This window comes from Mustela lutreola, chromosome 3 (assembly GCF_030435805.1).
Source record: "Mustela lutreola isolate mMusLut2 chromosome 3, mMusLut2.pri, whole genome shotgun sequence".
Taxonomy (NCBI): Eukaryota; Metazoa; Chordata; class Mammalia; order Carnivora; family Mustelidae; genus Mustela; species Mustela lutreola.
In genome coordinates this window covers 76,729,176-76,748,008 of record NC_081292.1, presented here as the reverse complement: position 1 = coordinate 76,748,008, position 18,833 = coordinate 76,729,176, and the positions used below count along the sequence as shown (strand labels likewise).

The following is an 18,833-nucleotide window of genomic DNA, read 5'->3' as shown; positions in this document are numbered from 1 at the left end:
AGACAATCTTTTCATATGATTCAAAACATAAAGATCAAATCATTCCCAAGTCCTCGAGGTAATGGCCCAGCCCCAGAAGCAAGATACAGAGAGAGTGATGCCACGGTCCCCTGTCCCTAAGGCGTAGATTGGTAGTAGTTTCCTATCACCTCTCCCTGGGTGATAGGAAACACAGAGGCTCAGCACACACATGTTGAGCTGTTGATGGACTAGGTCTTCAGCCAGGGCATTCCCAGCACCTCTGTCATCAGGCCCCGAACCTTAGCAGGCTTGCTCCTAGCCCAGGCTCGTTACTGCCATCTGTGCTCACCCTGCTCATTCTGTGGCTTAAGCGGAGTTGTGTGAGCTTCCTTTCGCAGGCATTATGAGGTTGTAGGTAACGTGTTGAGACCAAGAGCTCCTTCCAGTGTAAGTAGAATTTTTTTTCTTTTAGATCTTAAAAGAGACAGCGAAAAAGAACACGAGCAGGGGAGAGGGAGAAGCAGGCTCCCCACTGAGCACGGAGTCTGATGCAGGGCTTGATGCCAGAACCCAGGGATCATGACCTGAGCCAAAGGCAGATACTTAACCAACTGAACCACCCAGGCGCCCCCACCATGTAGAACTTTGAATCATAAAATAGCTTAAGTTTAAAAGCGTATGATCTAGTGTGGTACTTCTGAAACTTTAATGTGCAGGCACATCACCTAGGAATCTTGTTAAAATTCGGATTCTGAATGAACACATCTGGGTCCAAGTCCAAAATGCCACACTTCTGCCAAGCTAACACTGGATGTTAAGGCTGCTCCTGGCCTGAAGGCCATACTTCGTATCACAAGGGTCTAGAGCCGTTCTGCACCTGGGTTGTCTGTTGAAATCACCTGGGGAGGCCCCACTCCCATAGTTCAGGTTTAATTGAGTGAGAGTGAGGCCTAGGTGAGCCAAAGTTAAGAAATACTAGCATAGGGGGGCGCCTGGGTGGCTCAGAGGGTTAAGGCCTCTGCCTTTGGTTCAGGTCATGATCTCAGGGTCCTGAGATCGAGCCCCGCATCGGGCTCTCTGCTTAGCAGGGAGCCTGCTTCCCTTCCTCTCTCTCTGCCTGCCTCTCTGCCTGCCTCTCTGCCTGCCTCTCTGCCTACTTGTGTTCTCTGTCTGTCAAATAAATAAATAAAATCTTTTAAAAAAAAAAGAAAGAAAGAAATACTAGCATAGGATTGAGACTTAACTGCTAAATGCACAGAAGGGAAATTCAGCTGACTTCAAACCACTGCACTAACCTGTGGTGTGACTCTGGGAAAGAAATTTCCTTTCAGTCTCTTCAGAGTTCTGAGGAGAATGAAAGATATAATAGGTAGGTCATTAAAATCCACCAGCAAGAATAAGTGAGACGTGGATAGTTGGTGCTGTGTCCTGGAGGCTCTGTCCATGCCACCAGCACGCGTCTGTGTGGGTCATTCTGCATCCCTAGAGAAGGGCCCAGCACAGGTTCCTCACGGCTACAGCCAAATGCAGGTGCAGGCCCTGCCTGAGATGGCAGCCAGCTTTGGCTCTTTGGGGTTTCTGCCCCTGTCTATATATAGCTATGTTCCCATAGCTATATATGTGACCTAAGGGCCCAAGGATAGGAATGTGCACGCATTACACCTGCTCTGAGGGATTTACATTCCTGCAGGTAAACAGGAGGAGCGGGTGTCCAGGAAGGCTCCCTGGAAGAAGTGACATCTCCACTGAGGCCTACAGAATGAGTTGGCCTAGCCCAAGGGCCAAGACTGAATGTTCCAAGCAGAGGCAGCTGTGGAACCAGGTTACAGGATACAGGACAGGAGCTGGGCCCCGGGGAGAAGGCGGGAGAGCTGAGCAGGGGCCGGGTCACACAGGGCTGCAGAGCAGTGGTAAGGAGTTCCGACGCTGGGCCCCTGGTAGCTCAGTCAATTAAGCGTCTGCCTTTTTTTTTTTTTTTGGCATAACAGTATTCATTATTTTTTCACCACTCCCAGTGCTCCATGCAATCTGTGCCCTCTATAATACCCACCACCTGGTACCCCGACCTCCCACCCACCCGTGAATTCAAACCCCTCAGATTGTTTTTCAGAGTCCATAGTCTCTCATGGTTCACCTCCCCTTCCAACTTCCCCCAACTCCCTTCTCTCTAACTCAGGTTGTGATCCCAGGGTCCTGGGACCAAGCCCCAAGTGGGGCTCCCTGCTCTGCTTCTCCCTCTCCAGCTTCCCCTGCTTGTGCTCACTCTCTCTCTCTACAAATAATTAAGTAAAATTGTTTAAAAAAAAAAAAAAGTTCAGACTTATCCTGAAGCTAGCTTTAAGCAGAGAGTGACCTGGTCGGACTCGCACAGAGGATTAAAGTATTCTTGCCGAGGGATGCCGTGGCCCAGGGTGAGGGCAGGGACCTGACTCCAGCGTCACTGGTCGGGGTCACACAGCCTGGGTCTTCTGCACTTGACCAGCACTGTTCTAGGGCCGCACGTGCTACTTTTGCTTGGAAACGCTGTACGTTATTAAATTGTCATTCTGCAGAAACAAAAGATCTGACCTCTGTTGTTCTTCCTGATGTACGATTTTCTCGGTTCAAAACGGTGTTCCTCGGGGTCGGTCAGATGCAAGCTGTCGGGCTGAAGGGACACTGAGAGACTGCCCTCCTGTTGTGCTGATTATTACACGCCAGACTTTTGCAGCCGTGAAAATCTCATCTGCCCAATTCCTGCAGCCAGTGTGCTGGCAACGTAGTACTCTGGTAGTGCTGAAAACCCAGCGCATTTCCTGAAGAACTTTCTGAGAAGCAGTCTGGTGACAAGGTTGAGGGTTCCGATAGGTACACGTGAAGACTGACAAGGTCCAAGGGGCGGTCTCTGTCCCGGAGGCAGGCATGACAGCGGTAAGCTCGCGGAACCGCAGGAAAATACAGACAGGGCTCTGATCAGTAGGGGCCGATGGTTTTCCTACGAATCCACCATTGAGGGTGGGCAGAGAGCGAAGAGAAATCAGCCAAGAGGAGTTCAGGGAAGGCCTTGTGGGCGGAAGGTAAATGAAGGGATCAGCCAAGGGGAGGTGAGGGTCCAGGAGAAGCACAGCCAGGAAGCCGAGCTCCCTAGAAAGCAAAGCAGCAGGGCCTCACTGAAAGGGGGTGTGAACGGAGGGCACCAGTGGGGGAAATCAGGTCCTCCAAGCTGAGACTGCCGGAATTCGAGGTAGAATCCAGATGTATACACTCATTCCTCTGTGACAGAATCCTAATTAGAGCTGCCTTGTCACTGCTCACCAGAGCCGGGGACATCGTTCTTGCCTGCCTTCCTTACAGATCTTTATCTTTATGCTCCCTAAACATCGCTTTTTGATTTCCTTAAAAAACCAATTTTCTAGCATGCAATGAAGGAGGAGTTTCACCTCCCCTACTTTATGGTTCTGTTTAAATCTTGGATGCTTTCCTGCTGTCCTGCTCTGTGGTCAGGGTGAATCTGTTCCTTCTGGAACGTGGAGCGGGGAGAACTCAGAGAACCGGTTCTGCGGGCTGCTGTTGATTAACCGGCCCGCATGGATGCTGCTGACCAAGGACATCCTGTTCTTGATACCCCAATCACTTAATCATATTCGCATGTCGCCTTCTCCAGCTCTGTTTTCTCATTTGAAACCCTGGGATCATGATACCTGTGTATCTCCGTGCAAGAATATAGCAGGGTCTTAAAAAGACCCCCTCAGTTAGAAAATGTCAAGGCATGCAGCTGTGTTAAAAATCACATGGAGATGTGACCCCTATATTGGAGATTTGGGGTGGGGGCAGCTATTTTAAAAAGGACTCAAAATATTAATTGTCATGTACCTACTGTGCTTAAAACTTGGGATGAACAATCCATGAAGGGTTTCAGGAACTCGTACATATTTTGGTTTTCCTTGATGGTCCTCTGTGATAGCCGACCCTAAACTGAAAATGAGAGCCTCTTTCTGGTTTCAGATTGCAGAGGGAATGGCATACATCGAGAGGAAGAACTACATTCACCGAGACCTCCGAGCGGCTAACGTTCTGGTCTCTGAGTCGCTCATGTGCAAAATTGCAGATTTTGGCCTTGCCCGAGTGATCGAAGATAATGAGTACACAGCAAGGGAAGGTACGGCGTCCTCACCGTCTTTACCGTCTTTCCGTGTTTGGTTACTTAGTTCTGTTTTTGTCTGTTAGGTTTTGTTTTTTACAAAGCAATTACAGTAGTCATCCTTAAAAAGAACTCATTTGGCAAAATGTTCACAATGGACCATAGTTGCTGTTTGTGGGTTTGTTCTCATATCTGTTCTTAGAAATTACTCTCCCGATTAACTCCACATACTGTTTGTAAAGTTTACAGATGTTGTCATTTGTATTTCACTTAAGCAGGGGAAAACAAAAAGAGGCTTGGCAAGTTCAGAATTCTTTGTTTATATTGTATGTTCAAGCTTTTTACCCAAACAAAGAAGTATACTGTTCCTAACTGTAGAGAAGACATTTGCAACAATAATTCTGTATCCTGTATTCTGGCCTTTTCATTGCAAATTAAAACTCGGAAATTATCACATACAGAGAAGTAAATGTAATGCACTCCTTGATTTAACCATGTTCCATATTCCACACATATTAAAACACACGGAGAGGGCGCCTGGGTGGCTCAGTAGGTTGGGCGTCTGCCTTCGGCTCAGGTCATGATCCCAGGGTCCTGAGATTGAGTCCCACATTGGGCTGAGCAAGGAGTCCGCTTCTCCCCCTGCTGCTCCCCCTGCCTGTGACCTCTCTCTTGCTCTCTGACAAATAAGTGACTAAAATATAAAGAAATAAGATGGCAGCTTGAGAACATCATTTTGATTTGTTTAGCATCTCTTGTGCCCATGATGTTTCGGGCGGTTCTCCTCCTGCCTCAAGATTGCATTCTCTTAGGTGGGTGACAACTGGTTCTCAGCAAAAAGGCAGGTGAAGGAAAACAGTTTGAGGAAGGGGAGTGAAAAATAATAGCTAAAATGTAGTGAGTAGTTGCAGTATGGCGGTCACTATTCTAAGTGCTTTTCTTTCTTTTTAATTTTAAAGATTTATTTATTTATTTTAGACGGAGAGAGCACAAAGCAGGGAGGGGCAGAGGGAGAGGGAGAAGGAGAGAGAGAATCTCAAGCAGGCTGCCCACTAATTGTGGAACCCAACGTGGGGCTCGATCCCAGGACCCTGAAATCATGCCTTGAGCCAAAATCAGGAGTCAGATTCTTAACTGACTGAGCCACCCAGGCGCCCCTCTAAGTGGTTTTCATATGTTATCTCATTATGTTTACAATAACCCTATGTAATAAGCCCTATTGTTGTTGCTATTATTATTATCATTCCCACCTTATAAGTGAGGCCACAGAGAGATTCAGCGGCTTCTAAGGTCCGATGGTAAGAGGGAGAGCCAAGAACCAAAGCCAGGAGATGTAACCTCAAAGTTCACCAGCTGAAACATAGTCCACTGGCTCTGTTGAATTAGAGAAGCCTGGTGCCTCACAAAAATAACTTAACGATTCTTTTTTTTCTGAAGATTTTATTTATTTACTTGACAGAGAGAGAGAGAACACAAGTAGGCAGAGTGAGCGCAGACAGAGGAAGAGGGAGAAGCAGGCTCTCTGCTGAGCAGGAAGCCTGAGGCATGCCACGCATGCAGGTAAACCCACTTAACTCTGGCACCAACCTTAGGGAAGTTCTGTCTCCACGTTTTATAGATGAAGGTGCCGAGAACCCCCAGAGACAATAGTAAGTGGCCTGCCAGGTTCACACCAAGTTGTGTGACACCACCACCACCCCCCCGCCAGCGAGGGCCACCCTGGAGCCACCCTGTCCCATCCCCCCACCCTGCCCCCTTGCTGACGCCCAGCATGCGGGGTCAATCCCCAGATCGTGCAACAGTGAGTACCCTACGTGCCGTACCTAGCAGGTCCATGAGGCTGTCTGCTGTCCTTACTGATCTTGTTCAGATTTCCAGTTTGGGTCTAACACCACAAGAAATTCTAAAGCAAAGACCTAATAAAGGCAAGCGTGTTTAAAATCTTTAATAATAGTTGGTGGAAGCCTAACCTTTCCAGCATATAGGGATGGCATTCTGTGCCTGAGTCCCTTCCTCGAGGTGTCCCTGCAAGTTACCCCTGAGCCAGGTTTGTCCCTTAGGCCCAGCTTCCCGTGTGAATCTTGGTGTCATTACTCTCTCTCTCTCTGTGTGCAGATCATGATGCTACCCAATTCCTAAAAGTAGTGCTGTTTGGGCTCAGCAAGTGAAAGCAGGAGATACCTTAACCTGTGAAGTAGTATCTAAATTTCCTATTGGTATGGGCTTACAGAGATGTCCGAAAGAATGTGTGCATCAAGAGATAATTTATATTCCATATAAACATAGTATGGGCTCATTGGAGAACATTTGAACACTGAAGATACATGCTTTAGGAGCTGCTGTTGAGGGACAAATACACAAGCTAAGAACAAATGCCTTTACATTCTGTGCCATATTCTTTTGTTTAAAGTGGGCTCGTTATGATGTCTCTGGGAAGATACACAAGAAACTTTGCTTCTCATAGGGGGAATGCCCAAAAGGGAAGTAGGGGAGGGAGGCAACTATTTTCAGTATGGCATTTTTGTGCCATCTCTGTTCTGTGCTATGTGTGTGCACTACCTATTCAAAAGAAATAGTTAAAATTTTCCCCAAAAGAAAGAAAGTATGAAACCCACATGCCCATGACTTTTTTGGTTCGGCTCAGAGGCCCAAGTAAGACATGTCTTCTCCCTTAGGTGCCAAATTCCCCATTAAGTGGACAGCTCCAGAAGCCATCAACTTTGGATGTTTCACGATTAAGTCTGATGTGTGGTCCTTCGGAATTCTCCTGTATGAAATCGTCACCTATGGGAAAATTCCCTACCCAGGTACTGTTTTCTTACCTATTTCCATTCAAGAGGTCTGCAGGAGAAAAAAAAGAAAGTGGCAGGAGGCTTAAAGACATGAACCCATATCCAAAAGCTAGGAGTAATAAGCCCTTTGTTCCAAAAGACCGTCTTGAGTGGAAAGTGTTCTAAAAATGCTTAGACATTTCTCTGCCTTCTTATTTTATTGAGTGCATCTTCTTTTTCCTCCCCTAACGAATGCCACCTCTTAGTGCCCAGAAAGTGCCTGGCACCGTCATAGGTGTTGCATATACGAGGCGGGATTTCAAGGTGAGACACGGGTGCTTCTCCAAAGCAGGGCACCTGATGAGGGAGGAAACAGACACAGAAATGAGGATTCCCAGTGCTTTTGGATTAGTTTTGAAACTGAGTTTTATACAAAGTACGTTGGAGCCTCTGCCTCTTTGGGAAATAACCATCTCTGTTAATCAGTGAAAGGTCTTTCCCGTCTGTTACTTAACAAATGTGAGGACGTCCATTCAGTGTCTCTAGATTGTGAAAACAGAAAGCCCTTGGAGCCAGATTGCACCAGCCCTCCCTTTCACTGGGATCTGTGCCTCAGTTTGCAAGGAGGATTTCTCCCAAAGTCTTCTAGTTAATGTTAGGCTTTTTACTAAATTGATGGACATGATGAATTTAAAATTAAATCTTTAATGGCCAACTCATTCTCTCTTTCAAAAAGTATCTGAGGTTGCTGGGCACCTGCAAGGGGTCCCGATGCAGCAGTCCCAGGTGCTGCCTTTGAGAGCTGATATTCTAAAGAGTGGGAGGAGACTGGTAACAGTCAGGCGACAGGCTATGAGATGGCACAGCGCCCTATCAAGTGGGTTAAAGATTAGCGAGGAGGAGGAGGGGGGTTGCTGGTTTTCTGCTGTGATCCTGGCAGCAGCAGGTTTGAGGAGAGAGCCACAGGGCAGTTTGGGGGGCTGAGCATCCCGTAGAGGAAACAGGCACTGTATGGGATTCCGAGGCCCCGTGGCTTGGGTCTCGATGAGAATTTGCTGGATGAATGAATGACGTGGTTAAGCCATTTAACATCTAGATAGATACCATGCTATGGATGACAAAGCCTTGTGGAAAGAGCCTCAGTGTGTCCTTCATGCCCCTGATCACCCTCAGTGCTGTTTGGGAAGGAGCCACAGAGAAGTCGGGGACCAGGGGCCAGCGGGGAGGGGAGAGCCTTTGGGTGGCACCTACACAGCTGGTCAACTGTGCCTTGAAATCCCCCGTGCCAACACTTCATAATCTGACTGCCACTCTGCTCTGGATGCTGAATGAATGGAAACATTACTGGAAAATAGGGAAAACCAGGAAAAAGAAATACTTTCTTGATCAGTCCTGATGAATCTGACATTATATATCTATATCTATAATCTCTATCTATAAAATAGGGAAAATATTTCTTGATCAGTCCTGATGCCTGATATTATGCATCTGTGTCTATGACCTATATCTGTCTATAATGATTGTCTGTTCAGATTACATATATAATCCGATATTGGATCAGATAAGCATTTAACTTCATCAAATGATCTGTGATATTTCTGACGTGCTCCAGAATGACACACAAATGATACCCATGAGACTCAGAGAAGGAGACTCTTGACCAGAACTGAAAACCACTAGCTCTTGGCAGAGCTGCTTCTGAACCCCAGGCCCTTATGCCTCCCAAAAACCTTATTCTCATCCACTGTGCTCAATGTCCAGGATTTTAAAATGTTAGGGTAAAAAAAAATTGTTTAAAAAAAGAAAAAAGCAATAGAAAAATGGTAAAAAATAAAATAAAATAAAATGGGTAAAGAAGATGTGGTCCATATATACAATGGAAGATTATTCAGGCATCAGAAAGGATGAATACCCAACTTTTGCATCAACATGGATGGGACTGGAGGAGACTATGCTGAGTGAAATAAGTCAAGCAGAGAAAGTCAGTTATCATATGGTTTCACTTCCTTGTGGAACATAAGGAATAACATGGAGGACAATTAGGAGAAGGAAGGGAAAAGTGAAGGGAGGGAAATCGGAGGGGGAGATGAAGCATGAGAGACTATGGACTCTGAGAAACAAACTGAGGGTTTTGGGGGGTGGGGGGGGTGAGTGAGCCTAGTGATGGGTATTAAGAAGGGCACGTATTGCGTGGAGCACTGGGCCTTATAAGTAAACAATGAATCATGGTACACTACATCAAAAACTAATGATGGGGACACCTGGGTGGCTCAGTGGGTTAAGCCTCTGCCTTCGGCTCAGGTCATGATCTCAGAGTCCTGAGCTTGAGCCCCACATCAGGCTCTCTCTGCTCAGCGGGAAACCTGCTTCCCCCTCTCTCTGTCTGCCTGCCTCTCTGCCTACTTGTGATCTCTCTCTGTGTCAAATAAATAAATAAAATCTCTTTAAAAAAAAAAACTAATGGGCGCCTGGGTGGCTCAATGGGTTAAGCTGCTGCCTTCGGCTCAGGTCATGATCTCAGGGTCCTGAGATCAAGTCTCGCATTGGGCTCTCTGCTCAGCAGGGAGCCTGCTTCCTCTCTGCCTGCCTCTCTGCCTGCTTGTGATCTCTCTCTGTCAAATAAATAAATAAAATCTTTAAAAAAATAAAAATAAAAAATAAAAAAAATTAAAAAAAAAAAAACTAATGATGTACTGTATGGTGACTAAAATAACATAATAAGTAATACAATCTACTAGCTACCCTGGTAGCTTGTCCTTTAAGATACCATCGGGAGCTCTAGATTGGTGATGTATTCTAGTCATGAAAAAAGCCTCTAGCATTAGGAGATGCAAACAGAACTGAACAATCCTACTTACATAAATATCAAAGGATTCGATTCACAGGTCCCACAGAAATTGGTGAATGATGCCAACACAGGCTATGTCCATCAGTTAGAAAGCCACAAGTGGGAGAGACCCCACTGATGATTGAGTTATCTGGGCATATTTTCTTTACCCAGAAGAGTGCTGGATTTGTTAAGTTTGTTTTTTTTTTTTTAAGTGGTTTAGAAACCATATGCCTAGCTTTGCAAAATAATGGAAATAAGAGAGAGGAGAGGACAAAACAAAGAGGAAATAAGGAAAGCAAATATAAAGTGCACATTCCTTTTTTAAAGGAAATAAAAGACTAAAAGATGAAATATGCCAAGATGTTACTATCCTGGGGCAATAAAATGATAGGTTTTATTAATTTTCTTTTTGATAAGCTTCTGAAGTTTCCAGTTTTAATTTTTTTCTAATTTTTAAAAAATTATGTCTTTATTAAATATTTCAGTTCATCTTTAAGTAATATACATGCTTTAAAAAAATCAGGTAGTATGAAATGACTTTTTTTTTTTTAAATTTTATTTATTTATCAGAGAGAGAGAGGGGGAGAGAGCGAGCACAGGCAGACAGAATGGCAGGCAGAGACAGAGGGAGAAGCAGGCTCCCCGCCGAGCAAGGAGCCCGATGTGGGACTCGATCCCAGGATGCTGGGATCATGACCTGAGCCGAAGGCAGCCGCTCAACCAACTGAGCCACCCAGGCGTCCCACGAAATGACTTTTAATGAAAAATTGCCTCCCTGGCTTCATGCTCCTCAAAGGCATTTACTTTCAGGAATTTTAGTTATTTGTTTTAATATTTGTTGCTCAGAATTCAAAACATTATACTATTATCTCTTAAGTAAAAAATTTTCCCATTTTACGTATCATTAAGAGTATGATACCATGGTTCTAATTCAAGGGATACAAAGAAATGTATGGTGGAAGTGGTGTGCCTTTTATTCCTCATCTCCAGTCACCCCTCCTCCCCTTGCCCCCACTGGAACCATTATTATCATTGGAACCATTATTATTTATGGCGAATTGAACAGAAATATTCTAGAAATATCCATGGAGGCACAATTAGAGGTATACCAAATACACATGTTGGCTGGTTGCCAAAACTGCTATCTCCAATGGAGAGCAAACTTCTGGGAATAAGAGAGTAAAATACACAGTTTTGTCAGTGAAAGTTACCTGTCAAAATCCTAGTAGTCAAATACTAAATATGGGACAGTAGAGGGTAGGAGTGTCATTTCCCATTTGCAGTCCTCCGTGTTGAAAGAGATTAGTCAGACAGGTACATCTAATATCCTGAGCTTCTGTGCACACCAAATGTAATTCAGGAGAAGTCTTTTTCTTAACACATTTTTAAGAAAGAGGCCTGTGTCTATCAATCATAATTTTGGCAAATGCCCCAAACCCTTTGTTTTCAACTACTGTTAGTCCATTTCAGTAATTTTCTGTTGAGTTTTAAAATCTTTAGTTTCCCCCCACCCAGGCTCAAAACTATGAGGAATCCTATTCTTAAGGCTTCTCTTTTTCTCATGGATAAGTGAGCACAGAATGACTAAAGACAGTTCATCATGGTTCCTGCTGTACTTGACTTCAGAGTTGGTCCTCATGAAAATTTGAGGCATCAAAGTTAGTATTCTACTTCTAATTCATACTTGGGACTTCGCCCAAATAGGACTTTTTCTTGAGAGACTCACAACCTAGATAGAATTAAATTGCTAAGTAGGTATCATTATCAGTTTTGCTTATGTTGTGAATACTAGTACACCAACCTTTCGCCTAGAATTTTAAACAAATTCCTGCCCTGGATCTGGCTTCTTGTGCAGCTGGGCCAAAGCAGATGGCTTCTGAATCCTGTGCTGTGTCCCGGATCCTGTTTCTTCTGTGGAAGAACTCAGCATCTCTCTTTATGACTGAACTTTCACTGGTTGTTGTTATGTTAGGCTGGGTACTTGTTTTGTCCCTTCTATTTGGAAACCTGTAGCCATGAATTCTGGGAAGTTTGAAAATATCCTCTTCTCCATTTTCTGTTCTCTGAGTTCCATGCTGGAAGGTGGAAGCCGCTCTGAGTCTCCTGTCAGCTCTTCTGTTTCTCTCACTCTGCCCTCAGCACTGCTCGAAGGCTTATCTCCTCACCCTTCCTTTGATGAGATGTTTTATGGGAATGAGGGTCTGTGGTGGTCCCTGGCTTCCTTGTTAGCACCCTCCTGGGTCAGCGTTTCCAGGTCCTGCCTGTGGGGGACGAGCCTGGCTGTCAGCATTCTGGAGGTGCACTAGGGAGGGGGCGTCAGTGTCTTTAGTTGTTGTCATTGTATTTTTTTTATTGTAAAATATACACAGAGTAAAATGTACCATCACTCGGGTGTATCGTTCAGTAGCAGTAAACATACAATGGCACACAACCATCCTCACCCCTAGTTTCCCCAACTTTCTCATCATCACAACCTTAAACTATAGCCATAAATCAATTACTCCCCATTCCTTTACCCTCCAGCCCCTGGTAACTTCTATTTTATTTTTTGTGTCTGTGAATTTGACAACTCTAGGCAGTTCTTCTGAGTGGAATCATACAGTATTTGTCCTTTTGTGTCTGACTTCTGTCCCTGAAGGTGGTGTCCTCAAGGTTCATTCAGGTTGTGGTGTGTGTTAGAAGGGTCTCATTTTTTCCATGTTCTGCCTTTCTCCATCGCACACTTGACTTTTTTCCATCCCCCACTTGACTCCACCTCCACTGGCATTCCTGAGCGGGGCGGAGGAGGGGGGGTTCTTCTCCTGCAGGTTCCCCAGCATTAACCTGGGGCACCTGCCAGGTGGGTTCTGGGTACAGTCTGTCTGCAGCCACCAACCTCTCCCTTCACTCCATGGTGTGGCTCCATGGGGACCCTTCCCAGGGTGGGGTGAAGCATCCTGCCTGTTGATGGGGTTCCTCTCTTGATGGCACTTCAGTTTCATGTTCCTCTTCTTGGCTCAACCGGCTTCTACCTCTGCATGACACCAAAGATGGAGTTTAAGTTTTTGTTTTTTGTTTTCGTTGTTTTAGGATGAATTAAAGGGGGGGAAGGAAGGGAGGCCAAAGATCCTTACCTCACTAGCTTAAAAGCAAGCTATGATAATGTCCATATATGAATTTTCTGAGGAAAATAGAGGGGATCTTTGTGGTTGGGGGTTTGTTTTGCTTTGCTCTTACAGAGAAAAAGGAGGCTTGAAAGTGACAAAATTTTCTGAAGCTTCATGTCTTCTCTGGCTGTTTCTTCCCAGACATGTCCACCATCTTAGTAACACATGTAAATTGGAATCAGAGAACTCAGTCTTCTGTAAATGCTTACTTTGATCACAGGCAGTGCTCAAAACATTGAAAAACTCGCCTTTTTGGAAGTACTACCAGGTGGGAGACTATGTCTCATGGCAGCCCCTACTTCTTGCTCTCACACACAAAAAGGCCCCTTGTCTCTAAAGACTTTGTTTCTGGAGCTGCTGGATTCCCATCCAGAGGAGAGTTGCTCACTCTCTATTTCTTTTCTCTTCTCTGCCATACTGCACTTTTCTCCTCCTCCATCACCAACTTCTAGTCTCTGCTAATTCCTATCCACTCCAGATACCACTTCCTGCCCCCCACCCACCTCCCTCTTCTGGGGTATCTCCCCCACTGGGCTGTGAGCCATTTGTGGACAACGCTCAGTCTTAATCGTCTTTGTATCTGTCAGAGCTTAGTGTTAGCCTGTGTCCCAGGGTAAGCACTCAGGAAATGCTTGTGGAGAGAATGGGGGCTGGAATATGAAACTGCTTGCTTTTCCGATTATGGGCCAGTGGGTGTTTGCTTTCTTTAATCTAGCAACAGAGCAATGACCAAGTATTAAGTTTAATCTTAGGGTTTGGTTGAGGTCTCCCTCCCCTTCTCTTTCTTTCTTCCATAAGACTTGTCACTTAATAGCCTTATTTACTCAGGCATTCAAATTTCTTTCTTATTAGTCCTCTTACCAAGTCAGATTCCCCCAGACAGGATGGAGCACACCTGGCCTTTATCTGCACCATGGAGAGTCCTGCAGAGTTGGGAAAACATATGAGAATGAGGAAGGAGAAATCTGCAGTGGGACAAGGCCGGGGTGGGGCTAGAAAAATCATCTCAGCTGGGGGTTCTCCAGGCAGAAAGTGAAAGAGATATTCCAGAAGGCGGCCATCAGGCTGCCATTTTCTGTCATCTTGAATGTTAGTTCTTCTCCCAGGATCCTAGAGCTTCACCCAGTGCCCATGTAAAAGCATATAGAGGGATTTCACTTGATATTTATCCAAGTGAGCAGGGTTCATGGCAAGAGCCAGAAATATGCTAAAACCACATACTTTCTGGAGACTGGAACCCCAAATGAAGAAAGGGCTGCAAATCAGTCTCTTGGCTTCAAGCAATGAGAATAAATTGAAGTCTTTTCATTAGAACATTCCAGTTTCACAAATATCTAAAGATTGTGGTTCGGAAGACTTCAGCAAAATTAATTCACCATGTAAACAACTTTCAAGAGATCTCCTCATTTATCAAGTGTGCTTGGAACTTTCCATTTCAAAAAAGAAGGACTCTTCCAAGACAGAAGTAATCAGGTCTTCTTTCAAGGGTTTAAATCTAGGCAGGGCCTTCAGTCACTGTTCTTAGAAAAAGAGAGCTTAGATAAGGGCAGAGGAGTTCAAAGGTCACTGATCATGCCCCATGGTTAAGAAATAAACAGAAACCCACTCCACAAATAGAATAAAAGTTTCACAAAATCTCACTAACTCTCACTATATGCAATGCATTCTGGTCTTTGCTATTTCATTTTGTTTTGATTTATTTTTAAGAATACTTGTAGCTGCCTAAAAAATCAATTTGTTGATCTCAAATGGGTAGTGACCCACAATTTGAGAAACACAGATTAGAGGATAAATTCAAAAGAAGGCTCTGTTTCAAATCTAGTAAAATAGCTCTCTTTTAGAATCTTCCCAGTGACCACCAGTGGTAAAAATCTATGGCTGTGGAATGGAAATTGATTGTGATAAATGGAATTCTCCATGTGCCAGGCATCAGACATATTCTGCCTGAAAATACGCTGCATGTAATACCTTTTTCCCTACAGAACGAGGTATCCACAAAACACACAAAACATGCAGATGTGGATAGGTCCTGCTGAACCACTAAATGAGCATATTCCTCTGTCCCATTTTAATCATGGAGGAAAATGATCTTTTTTTCCCTTAAACCTGTTCTTGATATCAAAGGTGGACATTTCAGCTTCTGAACTACCCTGAGTCATTTGGCCATATTAAAAGCTGCCCTTCATTACCAGTCCTCTTGTAGAGCTCAGTAAGAATAATGAACACCCCACTTCCCTCACTGGGTGCTGAGAACATGCATATCCAAAATCAGTGTGAGCTCTGACTCTGGCCTGTATTGAAGACTTTGTAGGGGACAATTTAATGATTGGGACATAATCCATTGGACTAGCTGATTTAAAGATTTTGACTTCTTCTAGTAAACTTACAGGGAGAAGCTGATTTAAAAATATATATATATTGGTATGAGATAACATATATGAAGATAATTTTTTGGTATATGTATTGCAGGTAGAAGCTGGAAACAATACTACAAAAGGAATTGAGACTGAGGATTAGGATTGGGTTTGAGTAGTTCATTTAAGAGTCAGTCAAGTCCATTATGCCTCTGCCATTACGAACTTGCTCTGTCTTCTACTTCCCATTTGGCCTCTTCTCACTCAGACAAACAATACTGTCTTGATTCCCTTCATACTAAAATTTACATTATTTAGTTGCTCACAGATGTCTCCTTAGCCTCCCTATCCATTTGTGAGGGCTGTCATAACAAAATACCACAGACTGAAAAGTTTAAATTAATTTTCTCAGTTTTGGAGGCCAGACATCTGCAACAAGGTGTTGGCAAGTTTGGCTTTTCCTGAGGCTCCTTGTTGGCCTATAGATGGCCACCTTCTGTCTGTGTCTTCACACGGGCATTTCCTTGGTGCCCACACAATGCCCACACATCCCAGGTCTCTGTGTCCTAATCTCTTCTTCTATGGGCATCCGTCAGATTGGGTTAAGGTTCACCCTCAAGGCCTCATTTTAACTTGATTACCTCTTTAAAAACCCTATCTCTACAGGCAGTCATGCTCCAAGGCTGAGAACTGAGGAGTTCACGGTTCCGAGGACTCCAACATATGAATTTATGGGAGGCGGGGCACAATTCAGCCCATAACCACCTCTAAAGCTTGCTTCAAGAATGGATGCCAGATGGGGTGTCTGGGTGGCTCAGTTGGTTAAGCGTCTGCTGTCAGCTTTGGCCCTGATCTCAGGGTCCTGGGATTGAGTCCCTCATCAGGGAGTCTGCTTCTCCTTCTGTGCTCACTCTCACTCTCTCTCAAATAAGTAAAATTAAAAAAAAAAAAAAAAAAGATTTCGGGATGTGAGGATCAGAAAGCCCACTGCAGCACTCTGACCCTGGGTCAGATTTCTCAATGGTACATTTCTTTTGCTTTAGGGAGAACTAATGCCGATGTGATGACCGCCCTGTCCCAGGGCTACAGGATGCCCCGCATGGAGAACTGCCCAGACGAGCTCTATGACATCATGAAAATGTGCTGGAAGGAAAAGGCAGAAGAGAGGCCAACATTTGATTACTTGCAGAGCGTCCTGGATGATTTCTACACCGCCACGGAAGGGCAGTATCAGCAGCAGCCTTAAAGCACAGGAAGACTCAAGGCCGTTCACTGGGACAGCTGCCTCCTACAAAAAGAAAACGGGACAATCCCTGTTTGCGCTAGGATCTCACGCACTAGGACCATCCACCGTCCCTGCTTCCTGAAAGTGAGGCTAGGTTACTCAGGAAGGACACTCTCCACATGGAAGAAAAGTATTCTCATTCTCTTTGGCTGATGCCCACTGATTGCCACTTGGACCCGTCCCAGCTGGCAATCTTGGTTTTCTCGACCAACATCTGCAGACAGCCTTCTGAGAAGAAAACACTTGTTCTGTCCAAAATGCACCCACTCTGGCCTCTTGTTTACAGCTCGATATGTGACTCCAAGGTTCAGAGGCCATTGCAGTGAATCTCAATTAGTAACAGACTTAAACTCATTTATAAAAGTAAAATAACCAGATGCAAATCATGACCCTTCTTTGCATTTTCTCTATGCTTTGGCTTATCTGTTAAAAAAAAATTACTAATCCAATCTGTTACATTTTGCAGGTGAAGTCCGAACCTTAAAATGGTCTCTCCGAGATTTCGGTGAGATCCCCTTCCCCTGAAATCTGAGACTGTTAAACATTTTCCTTCCATGGAGACTGCTCAGGACCCCCACACATGAAGCAGAACAGTCACAATGCTCTTTCTGGTCTGTCCCTGTAGAAATGTCCCTTGTGAGCATGCAGAGCTGCTGTGTGTCCCAGCGTGGACCCTGCCGACCGCCAGGGCTGGCCCAGATCTCTCAGGACAGGGACCAGGGCCTCGGGAATGGCTCTACCCTAAGAAGGAATATCTTTAACAGTCCACCTTTTCAATTCCACAATTTCTTATATAGACACTTTCTTGACAGTTTACTTTGGGAGAGTAATAAGATTCTAATCTCTGCAGGGCCTCTTGGGTCCTTAAAAATGTAAGAATTTTCTTTATTGCTTCCAATGATTTGAACGTTATTTTAATGATGAAATGTTAATTTTAGTTGTACTTGAGAAAAGTAAAAATGCGATCTTTGGGTCTATTTTTGTGATTCAGCAATCTTTTCTAAATTGTGTAAGGCATGTGAGAGATTATTTATACAAAGATATGAAAGCAGAATAAGTGACTAATGAGGCTGGAAAGAGCCCCCCGTAACACAGGATACGAGAGGTTCTGTTTACTAAAGTTTTCTACTGTAACTTTTGAATAGAAAATGCTATGTCACCTCATGTTTCACTTACGCTCTTGTGTATATGCCTAATATTTCTATTTTTTTGATTTTATTTTAATACACCTGGCCCAATAACATCTTGAGCTTTTTCCTTGTGTTTAACATTTTCAGTTATCATCATCATAAAAATGAATATCATTTGGGGAGAAATGGAAGGGGATTCCATATAGTTACACTGTTTAAAGAACTTGTATAAGTTTTACCTCCATCCTTTGATCAAAAAAAAAAAAAAAAAGAAAGAAAAGAAGTGAAAACCAGGAGTTGATAGTCTGAATATCCCTTAATAGAGCCAAATAGGATTTGTTTTCAAATAGGCTTAGCAGGCGTCATTAGGATTTCATTTTATGTGTGTTGCCTAGCTGTGGGTACCTAGAGGAAGGGATAAAATATTCTACTATTCCCTAAATTTTCACCCATTTTCCTGTGCATTTTTTAAAATGCCCTTCCTTAAAATATTCTGAAGTTCTTGATTCACAAATGCCACCTCACGAAGATGGAATATTATCACCATATGATGTCTGCAAAGCTGCTAACTTGATTCACAATGGTCAGTCTTCTGCACACACCCACCTGCTCACATTTCATTTCAGAATCACGCATATGACCCAGCATGTTATGTGGAGAGAGAGTGTAAAGAATCCCTAAGGCAAAAAGAAATCTCTAGAAAATTAGTAAGTTTATCTTCACCTTGTTTTTCTTCTCTGAATTCTGCTTTCTTTTGCCATTTTAATTCAGCTTTTCCTCTCAAGTCTATGAGACTTTCCTCTGTCACCTTGGGCCTCGTCACTCCCAGGATGTGCTCCAGCCACATCATACCCAAGGGACAGCAAGCTCAGTCTCTTTCCTCATCAGGAAGATTTCAGCATCCTCATGACTGGTGGGCAGAATGAGAGGCTGGGTAGGTGTTTGTGTCACAATAGGGTCTCCCGTGGAGTATAGAATGCTTGATATCGTCACATCCCTGATTGTTATGGGGGAGTTGAAAGGTAGAATGCCTGCTCCTCTACCCTCTCAGACCCTGCCTTGGTGGTTCTGCTGTGAGGTGTTTGTGTCACTACTCAAAAAGCTTTCCCATGGATATACTGTGTGCCCAGGCTTGAGAGTCACTCCCTCACTTTGACCCAACATTGCAAAGTTAACTGCTCAAGGGAAGGCCAGTCCTCTCTTTCCTCAGATGGTTGGGTTGCCACTGGAAGGTGG

General features: G+C 44.3%; 1 protein-coding gene across 4 annotated transcripts in view; it reads left to right on the top strand.

The window, feature by feature from the left end:
- LYN (LYN proto-oncogene, Src family tyrosine kinase) overlaps positions 1-17,710 on the top strand; it is a 118,668-nt gene extending 100,958 nt beyond the window's left edge. For all 4 annotated transcript variants that reach the window (XM_059166422.1, XM_059166424.1, XM_059166425.1 and 1 more), the window contains exons 11-13: positions 3,946-4,099; positions 6,757-6,888; positions 16,226-17,710. In XM_059166422.1, the coding sequence (XP_059022405.1) occupies positions 3,946-4,099; positions 6,757-6,888; positions 16,226-16,428 (489 nt within the window). In that variant the 3' untranslated portion in view covers positions 16,429-17,710. The remainder of the gene's footprint in view (positions 1-3,945; positions 4,100-6,756; positions 6,889-16,225) is intronic.
- The last annotated feature ends 1,123 nt before the right edge of the window (positions 17,711-18,833 follow it).